This window comes from Clavelina lepadiformis, chromosome 1, assembly GCF_947623445.1.
Source record: "Clavelina lepadiformis chromosome 1, kaClaLepa1.1, whole genome shotgun sequence".
In the NCBI taxonomy this organism is placed as follows: Eukaryota; Metazoa; Chordata; class Ascidiacea; order Aplousobranchia; family Clavelinidae; genus Clavelina; species Clavelina lepadiformis.
The window spans coordinates 19,051,246-19,062,210 of record NC_135240.1 but is presented as its reverse complement, the minus strand read 5'-3'; the positions used below and the strand labels follow the sequence as shown (position 1 = coordinate 19,062,210).

General features: G+C 33.5%; 1 protein-coding gene across 1 annotated transcript; it reads right to left on the bottom strand.

The window, feature by feature from the left end:
• Window positions 1–543: 543 nt before the first annotated feature.
• Window positions 544–9,632, bottom strand: LOC143450687 (lysosomal alpha-glucosidase-like). Its single transcript, XM_076951371.1, has 6 exons — window positions 9,401–9,632; window positions 7,942–8,089; window positions 6,049–6,372; window positions 5,468–5,729; window positions 5,047–5,237; window positions 544–2,371 (listed from the first exon to the last, which is right to left on the bottom strand). Exons 1-6 carry the CDS (start codon window positions 9,523–9,525, stop codon window positions 758–760), a joined length of 2,664 nt encoding a protein of 887 aa, XP_076807486.1. The 5' UTR covers window positions 9,526–9,632; the 3' UTR covers window positions 544–757.
• Window positions 9,633–10,965: the final 1,333 nt, after the last annotated feature.

Genomic DNA, 10,965 nt, shown 5'->3' with positions numbered 1-10,965 from the left:
TTTTAATGGCGAAGCCATTATTTGTTGCAAAAATGAAAATTTACAGCTAATTAGGCTGTGGCAAACGTGGTGCCATGTGAAGTATAAACGAAAATGTTTTGGGTTGGCAGTAGGCACCAAAAAATAGGTATGTTTAAAGCAGTTCATAACACGAATATTTTGAGGTGGTTAAGCCTAGGCTAATTTATAGTTGGTGTGTTGATACTGGTAAAGATATATGCTATGTCACAGTCCAATCAGCTCAGTGTTGGCACTAGCCTATCCCAGTAATTTGCTGTAAAGACACCATACTTCACAAGTATTATTATCAGTTGGGAGTGGTTTTTAACCCTTCTTGATTCAAATGCCAGCCATCAAGCATGTTGGATTCATATGGTGTCAGTAGTAGGCTATGTAAATTTGCTATACAATTTCAGTAGCACTGCTTAACCACTAAATATTAAAAAATTCGTTCTACGGTATACTTACTGGCAACTATTTTATTATTTAAAGTTTTTTTATTACTAATTCGCTAAATGATTGCTAACATACAGATTTACAGTATGTATTGCGTAATATTTTATTGATCATTTGCATAATTTTCGGCATGTAACACTTCTTGCAAAATTTACAGTGATTTATACTGCATACGTAATATCGCTCAACTAGTGGAAAACGTTTTGTTTATGTTAACTTTCAAGTACTGCAAAGTAAAAGTATCAGAAACATTAAGTGTACAAATACAGACAAGACTTTGACACAACACAATGAAAATTACTCATTGCCATTTTATATGAAATGATTTGCTCAAATTCAGTGAACAACCAAATTGCAGAATATTAAATTCACCAATCTGAAATGTCTCTCTTATGTTATTTACATACACTGCAGTAATAGGAGTATGCACATTCAACACTGTCACTTTTGACAGGACAAGTTCTTCATCGCGTAAAGCACTCACAACATGTGATGTTAGCTTGTTATCTTTCAAAGTAAAGAGCACATGCATGAACAAGTTACTTTCCAAAGTATCTAAGCTATCTCCATCATCCCAATATAATTCACCTTTTGCTATACCAAACTCATCAGGAGCAACTAGTAATGACAGTGGATTACGTCGACTTTCTGCGGTGGTGATTGCAGGGTATTGTGATGGAATAATACAACCACCTCTAATGTGAAGTGGAATATTACTTAGTGGAGCATCTATGTTAATCCACTCCCCTTCAGTTTTAATAGGCTTACCAAAGACGCCAGTGAGGTAGTACCAATTGCCTTTGGGAAAGTAAGCGCGGACACTACTTGCCTTTTCCTCTAACACAGGTGAAATAAGTAAAGCATTACCCCACATAAATTGTGTGTCAATTTTCAATGCTATTTTATCTAACGGAAATTCAAAAAACAAAGCTTTTGCTACTGTTCCTCCAGTTGCATGTGCTGAAAAAAAGAGGGAATAAAGATAAGGTAACAGTGAATAGCGTAAATTAAGTGTCTTTCGCATGATATCTTGTGTTTCTTGAGAAAAATCAACTGGAGCTTGGCCGGATGAAGTTAAAGCATTATGATTTCTACTAAATGGATAAAATGAACCAAGTTGCATCCACCTGATGCATAGTTCCTCCGTGGTATCACCACCAAAGCCACATATGTCAGCACCTACTAATGGGACACCAAACATGTTAAAATTAACCAGTGATGCTATAGATTGCTTTAAGTCATGCCAAGTGCTAACAATATCACCACTCCAGTGACCTCCATATAAACCAGCACTAGGAAATGTTGAACGTGATATGATGAATGGTCTTTTCTTCCTAATGTTTATTAGAGCTTTGCTAGTTGCCTTCATCTCAAAAAGTCCTGTTAAACTGTGCACGTCATAATGATAGTACTTAAAATGTTTTGATGATGAACACAAGGTCCTATCAGCAAGTGAGTGTCCATTAACATGGGGAACATATGGAGGGTTTTCATATAAATTGTTTGGACAACTGGATGTGGAACCATGAACAAAGTTGGATGGCTCATTCATATCAATCCACACACCATCAAATGGTACTTTAGAATGGTACATACGTAACTGTTTTTCCCAATACACGTCTATAGCTGGATGTGTGAAGTCAGGAAAAACTGTTTTTCCAGGCCATACCACTCCTTCGATGGGCTTAAGTGTTCTACTGTCATTAATGAAAATGTTGGTTGCAATACCATCATCATATGCTGAATATGACCCACTACTCTGAGTATCTGATATTCCAGGATCGATAATCATCACATAATGTTGATTGTTTTGATGAAGATCACTGACCAAATTTGGCAAAGTATCAAATGCCACGGGATCATATGTGAAGTCAAGATATTTAGACATGTAGTCAATGTCATTCCACTGAACATCCTGCAAGTAAAATAATCTCATTTATTAATATAAACATTACATTTTGTACACACACAAACTTAATTATTGTAATGTCACAATTAAATTAATGTCAATTTGACTTTTATATTATATTATTTGATGTGTCACAAATGATCATTAACCAAAGTTAAGGAAACTTTGCATTGCCTTAAAGCTGAAAGGCGTATTTCCTAGAGAACAATCTAGTGGCAAAAATCAGAAAATCCTAATTTGATTAGTACATGCTTTTACAATACATGTTTGTGGTTGTATAGACATGAAAATAGAAACTAGTTTGAACAATCCCAAAAATAGCCAACAAAATGAAATTTCATGATTGTTCTCTTGGAAAAATATCTTTTATTACCTTAGCCTTGTCAATGCAGCGGTGAAAAAAAAATCTAAATTTGGAAAGTGCATAATTTTCTGTTACTAGTTCAAATTATTTATAGCAGGGGTATAAGCAAGAGAAATTTCAGGCTTATTGGAGACTGCTACTTTGATAACAATTTATTTTATTATAACATCAAATTTTTACAGATTACTATTTGGATATCTTCTGGATCACAGTTTTATAATATAGGGTGAAATGTGTTACTAAAATATCAGCATTGTACACGCCTGCGTTTTTAAAATAGTTGCCTGAAAGTGAACTTTATGCATAAAATTAAGTTGGTCCTTCACATGGAATACATGATAGTATGTTGGTTAAAACTATGATCATAAACCAATAAATTCACAGAGCACGCATTGGTTAGCGGTTGCGCATGCAATTATCTAAACAGCCAAACAAAAACAAAGAAACACTTTGCAACATTGATAAAGGCACAAATTTATTTTCAACTTAGAAAGGATAAGAAACTACGTGATTTTTCCCAAGTACACATCTCTTGCTAATATTACATTGTCAAAGAGATGTGGTTGGTTGAAAATGAATGCTTCATTTTAAATTATCACTGATACAATCATTCCTAATAAAATACCTGGTCAATGCCTTAGTTGCAGCGTTTTGTGCACACAACACATAACTATTACTGCATAAAAATGCTTCATAAAAAAAGAATGGATTAAGTTACAAGCTGTGCACATAGACTGGCAATGAAATCACAAGCGAACTACGTTTGTACATTAAGACTGAGTATTAAGAGATTTTTTTATACTATAATATATTCACAATTCTTCACTTAGTCCAAAAACTTGGACTGTTGGACAGTATTACACGTACAGAAGTCGGACCCAAGTGCATAGTCTGCAACAAATAATTGAGTATACACAGTGGTAGGATTCAAATATTTTAACATCCAGTTCTCTCGCAAGTAGCATGCCATATTGACCCGGGGCCGATATATACGTAGGCCTATACTTACGCTTGTTAATAACTGGTTTTCGGAGGTCATTAAAATTCCAAGTACCAGCTAACCAGCTGAGTATACGCTATATTTATAGAGTAGACTACTCTACTTGTAACATAAGCAACATGTGTAGCAAAACTAACAATTTCAAATGACAAGCAAGTGCATCGTGACGTAATATTTCCGACCTCATCTAATTTCTTCATTGCTTGACTAAATGTGTTCCTTTCAAAGAGTCTCACACTTTGAAACTAGTGCTTCAGAATACGGTTGAGAAAACCGATCCTACACAAGGTGCGAAAGACATCTCTTCAAATTAGTACAAGTACATCAGAAATGTATATCAGAAACTAATAAATCGACCGTAAAATAAGTCAATTTTATATAAATGCAGAAGTGCTGCTGAATATACCAATTCTGGTAAAGGAAGAGAACATGATACCATGTCAGCAGGGTTTTCTCCATCAAATAACTAAGGAATTGCACATCATGTGATTAAAGAGCTGGAGACAGTAGGTAAAATAGGCAAACTTGATTAATGATTTTGCTGTCAGGGCCTATCCCAAACATATAAGTAATGTTATTCCACTTTTTTATGTGAGATTTTTGATAATGAAGAGTTATGTGCTTGACGCTCATGCAACCTGCAACATCATAAGTAGGAAAACTTGAACCCACCTAACTGAAATCAAAGTAGAAACACACAATCCAGTATTCATATGGGAGTATTACACCACCTCCTAAGTGGGGATGACTGAGCCTATGAGGTAGAGGTTTTGTGGATCACAGTGGTCAAGCAAGCTGAATTTGTAACCATGGATTGAACAGAAATTACATTATCACACCAAAGCACACAAATATAAAATAACTGGGGCCCCAGCTAAAAGAAAACAACATTAACAAAAACACTGTCTCTCAACTGCCAGACATGTTCACTGGAACAGGGTTATTACAAGAAAAAAATCCTGCTATGTGTTACGGTTGACTTCCTACAAATGCCTGTGTCGTGTTAAACAACAATAACTTTAAATATTTGAAGTGAGTTTGGAATGTGCATTGAATTGGAAAATACGAAAACTTGTATTACACATTAAGCTGCTGTTTAGCTTGTTTACTAGCGCATGCATGTATGCACTCTAAAAATTGTTAAGAGTTGCATTACATTACATTACAAGCGTTGCATTACAAACACTCTTTTAATCGGCCATTCCATAACACCAGCTTGAAATAAGCATTAGTTAACATTACTAATCTGTATGTGTTGTCCACCACTATATATTTGTACGTTTACCAGCAAGATAATTCATTAATACTAAAATATACCTGTGGTATGGATGCAGCTCTCATCTTTTTCACTATGTCCCAGGTATTATTTGAGCTTTCGTAACCCCAACGACACAAATGGAATCCAAGTGACCAATATGGTGGAAGAAAAGGCTTACCAACTATCGAAGTATACTGTTGAACAACCATCTCAGGAGTAGGACCCAACAGTACATAGAAATCCATTATGCCTAAAGAGACACAAAAGATAAACATTTAAACACTGCGAACAATGAATGAATTGCAGAAATCGGCAGCATTGCATTGCTAAGATCAGTTTAATTTCTTAATTACCCCGTTTTTTTGTTGCCTTCACCTACTTTGCTGTGCAAATGTAGTGCAATGAGCATTTTACAGTACAATAACAAGATGAATGTCATCATGAATTTATTCAAATTCATTTATTTAACTTTGAGCTTACCTCCAACCATTCGCCAAGTAAGGGCAGGTGCTGGTTGTAATTCTATTTCTTTTGCATTGCTGTTTAATAGAAATACCCCATGGGCATTCCCATCATCTTCTACAGCAATATAAAGTGGATGGTCACCATATAGATTCGCATTTTCGTGAGGAGGTTGGTCTCTTGCCCAAAATTTCAGTCGTTTCCAGTTGGTATCAATCAAGAGATCCTCATGTCTTTCACCAAGACCATATACATTGGTAGACGGCAAACTGGTAGAAATCTTGAAAGAAATAGTCTGCAGCTTGACATGTTAACATCAAAAAACTTTGCCGTGGTTTTCATTTATTTTCTCACTTCCAACTATTTAATTATGGTATTAGGAAAATTTACAAAATAAAGAAATTGATTAACGATATCCTCATATTGTATATTCAAAACCTTAGAAGACCACGTTATATACAAACTTCTCAATGAAAATAAGGGCAATGATAATTTTTAAGTATTTTGTTAGTATCATATCCTAATAAAAAATAAAAAAGCTTCCAATTGGTAACATAGTTTAGTTGCCAAAATGTGATCATTATTCACAGTTAACCAACCTGCAGGAACTGGTCAAAATAAATCAAAGGAGCAATGGTAGAATTAAACAAAACTGTTCCACTAGATTTCCTCTTGATAATTATACCAAATTTGTCATGTTCTAACTTCAGATCATACATAAATGGATAATCAGCAGCTTTCTTGACAATCGGAGTAGAAATTGGTACTTCATATCTACTGTTGTTTGCATCACGTAGACGGAAGTGTAAACGATCCTTCCTTTCAAATATTACATCCAAGGAAAGCCAGGAAATTTCTTTTCCATAATGCTTTGGGGATGGCGATTGTATATTCAGCAGACCAGTGTATCCATAAGAAGTGTTCTGTTGGTAATGAACATAAGTTTGGTGAGGAAGGCTTATAATTTTTACATTCTAGTCTTATACTTAGTCTTATTAAGTATACAATGGATATCAACTGTGTTAATTAATCACAATACTATTACTTGAATATTGATGTATGCAGACAGAAATAAATGAGTAATTTACTTTTGGGAATCAAGTTAATAAACATGAAAGTTAATAAAATGAAAGTAAAAGCAACTTTAACTGCTTCTTATGAAATCAAGGTTTAAATCTTCAAAGCATTCAGGCAATTTAATTGGTAACACAAATTTGACTAAAAAATACCTTATACTTTCTCACCTAATCACAGTAATATATTAAGACAATACACAACTAGCATTGCAGCACTGTTAACAAAAATGCTTTCAACAAGTATTGTACTTGAAAATCATAAAACAGTTCACTTTATGCAATCATTAATTTTTCCAATTCTAACTTAAGTCAACCGTCTTAAATGAGAGCAAACATATAGGAATTTGTATCTTCTAATTTATGGTAGGAACATTGACAAACTGATTTTTACTGACTCTTCATGTGGTGAGGCCATACCACATGCCTTGTTGACACTATTACTAAGAAATATGTGAACATATGCCAGTTACACAAAAAAACCTCAGTTACGCAGGTTGTAGTTACACAAGCATATTTGAAAATTTTAGTAAATGATACATTTTTAACTTTAACTTGACTGTGATCATAGATAACAACTTCCTAAAGAAATGCGAGGTACCAAACCCCAGAGCATTTCAGACTACGGAAAGCACAATGTCTTAGTGTTGCTCAATTTTGTACTGTATTAGGATTTTCAATTACTGTATTAGATGAGTTTATAACTCTGTTCACACTCAAAATTTCACCTTAAGGTAAAGATAGGTGTATTGTTCACATTTTTTGCCCATATTTTGGTCTATTTTGTTGATGTTATTCAGTTTATGTTTGTAAAAATGGAACCGAGCATTTAATGCCTTAAGGTTAGTTCAATCTACTTACAAAGCAAACAAAACATGTATTTTTAATGACAAATTTATAATTTCCTTTTTTCTAGTAAAAAAAAAGATGAAAGCTAAGTGCAGAAAATGTGTGACCATGAAGCAGTACAAAACATAAAACGATTTTTGGCATCCACCACAGTTGCCTTCTAAATGTAATCTTCTAATCTACGCAATTTTAACACATAACTTAATTACAGAGAGCTGTCGAACATACAATGCAAGGGCCAACACTGGTCTTACTGTAGATCAAATCAGTCAGCAAAAAGTTTTTCATAATGAGAAAAATTAAATAGAAACTCAAATGCATTATATCATTGTTAGCAACCTATGTTGCAATTTAATATTTTTGTACATATATGCCACTTACAGCAAACAATGTAAGTACAAAACAACTTTGCAAAGAAAACAGGTAACCTGCCAATCGTTGTGTTAAAAATACCGTTATTCTTTGCAAAGTTCTGTAATGTAATACAATTGTAATCCACAAACAAACACATGGAAATATAAGGTGAAATATTTATCTTTCACATTAGTTACAAATAGTTATACAACTTACAGATATTTTTGACAATGAATAAGAGGCGTAATTCGAAGGGTAATAACACCATGGCACATTGTCATTACCCATAACTGGTTTGTAACAGCAACCTCTTGATTCACAATTTTGTTCAACGGATGGAACTGTTTCAGGATAACAATCAACTCTAAAAACAAAATATGATCTTAAATTTTGTGGTATAAAATTAGGTATATCCAAAATATCTATTTAACTTAAATTTGTTAAATGTTGAAACTATTTGTGTTCTAAATTTGTATGAAAGTAAAAGCCTAAAAAAAATACAAATTTTCTATCAATAAGTCAACTAACAGAAATATGGATACTACTACAGATCAAAACTGGCCAATTACAGGATACAAAAACTCAAATCTTGCATAATTTTGGAACACAAGAAAGTGATACCATAAATAATTACTGACCTTTTATAGTAAAAAATAAAGTAAATTAAATGTGGTGACATAGCTATTCTAAGTCATATATCAGAAATACAAAATAAACAAGCCAAGGCATTTAGTGTCATTAAAAAGCAAAGTTGCACTTTAGGGTTATATTACAATTATACAAAATTTAAAAACTGACAACAAAATCCAACACTGGTGCAATATTACAAAAAAGGAAGTCAGCAACTTTTAAGGTAAAGCTTTGCTGTGTTGCAACAAAGCCACAAAGTAGATTAATTATAAACAGCTGATTCAGCTAAACTTTTAAATGCCATAAGGCTTTTTGTATAGGATTTGTAAAGGCTTCTAAAGAAAGCTGATGTGACGGTGCATAAATATTAACATTTCCATTGTGGTTCCTTACAAAAATAATACAAATTACAATTATATATATTGTATACAGTACACATACTTTAAACTTTGTAATAAGAACATCACATGAAAAACACATAAATGTATATAATTATTACCGATGATATGTATATAATACACAGCGGCAGGCAAAGGTATGATATATAGATAGGTATTCGTTTTTTTAAGACTTTCAAAGCAACCCTCATAGCAGTGTTTTGTCCACTCGACAGCTACATAATCTGCTATCACTTCGCAGACATTATCATGAATATGCAACACAAAATAACATGGCTGATATGGGACCGATCCAACCAAACCCAGGCAAATGAACTACATTTTAAATAACAGCAACGCTTTTAGTTAGACCACACAAGTTTCAATATGATGGCTATTAAAAGTGTTTATGGTAACATTTGTTCAAAGTTCACATGAGACATAATAATGACTTCTGGTAAAGAAAACAATGTTTGCTGATCAATAAAATTTTCTCCGTGGCAAGAATATCTTTACCATGCCATATCCTAATGTTAATTAAAATGACATCAAACCTCAGAAGATCAACCACCTGAAGCAAGAAGTGTGACCATTCACACATCTGTATTGTCATCAAAATTATTATGAAAGATAAATATAATACATAGATACTCCACAAGTCGATTTACCTCCACTTAGTCTTTATATCACATACTGAATCACATACTGAATCAGATGCTGACACATAATACTTTCCAAACTGAGTAAAGCAAAGTATGAGCTGAAGTTTCCATAGAATATGGAGTGCTCCCATGGTTTTCAACGGAAAATCAGTGCAATGTAGAAAAGCATTAATGACAAATATCTAATTTGGTATCAAAAACACTGCTATTAATATTTTCTATGAAAATGAAAATAATAACTAATAATATGACGAACTAATAAACTTATAAGATGCTAATAACTTTATACATTCACACATTAGTCCGTAATGAATAACTTTGCCCTCATATCAGAAGAGTAAACAAGCATTTGCCCAGCCATTTTATAGTATTAGGACATTGAGTCAACATCAACAATGTAGGTTTTTATTTTACATTTTTTCGTATATATGTATTGTTTATTTTTCGCCATTAAGGTGGCGTTAAAGACTTAAAACTAAGATATCTATGATTTTGTTGTACTCCTATGTAGGGCTTTAAAAAACCTGTTTATAGCAATCAGAAGGCAGCATGGTTGGTGTTGTTTCTTAGCCTGGGAATTACCCGAGCAGTTGGCGTGCTTTAATGTCCCAGATCGCATGCAAAATTATGCTAAAAGTAGCTAAAATTCGGTTTTTAGGCCAAAAATTTTAGTGTTTACTTTACGCCTATGTTAAAAAAGTTTGAATCATGATTTGTTGACCTCAGTTTATGGAATGGTACTCCAAAGCATACTAAATTGACATGCAAAATTTCAGAGAGCCCCATGGAGGATTTTTCGATTAATCAATCTTTTAGTAAATTCACTGTATAATAAAACAAACAAAGATTTTATGGCATTTTTTTGGTCTTTGACGCCTCCTGAACGACATGGGATGAAAAATGTGATACTAACCGTTAAAGGCTAACACAATAAAAACATGCTCATGGATAATTAATGAACAGCTGCCTGATGACTAAATCAGAATAAAGTTTACAGGTATGCAAAAAAATAAATTTTACTTTGGGTATTTGGGTTAGCAAAAAATTAGGCTAAAATCAGATTTATGATATAGTTAGGGGGTCTAGTGCACAAGCGCACAACCGCGTGATGCATTTATATAGTTGAACCTTGCTATTCAAATGGTGACGTCATTTGGTTGTGCACTTCTGCAGTAGACCCGATGTAGGTGTTAGTTACTGCGTTATAACTTTATAATCAAACAGATCAGGAAAATAGCTTTAAACAAGAAATGTTTCTGGTGAAGCAATAACGGCCTATTTAGTCTAATTCAGATATAAACTGCAGTAACATAAGATGAAATAGACCTATCCACACTAGCCTATAGCCACTCATTTTGCGAACACTTAAAATTTTCTTAATCTTACCCTAATCAACATTCGGTATGATAGGCTAATCTTTATCCTCGATTCCTTGGACTGAGAAAAATCTTTGTACGACTTAAACCCGCCGATGCCTCATCGCTAAAGCCCAGGTTACTGAGCTAGCCTTTGTGCAAGTTCTGATTGTCACACGCATTTTTATTTGTTTTTTTTTGATACGGTATTGCCGA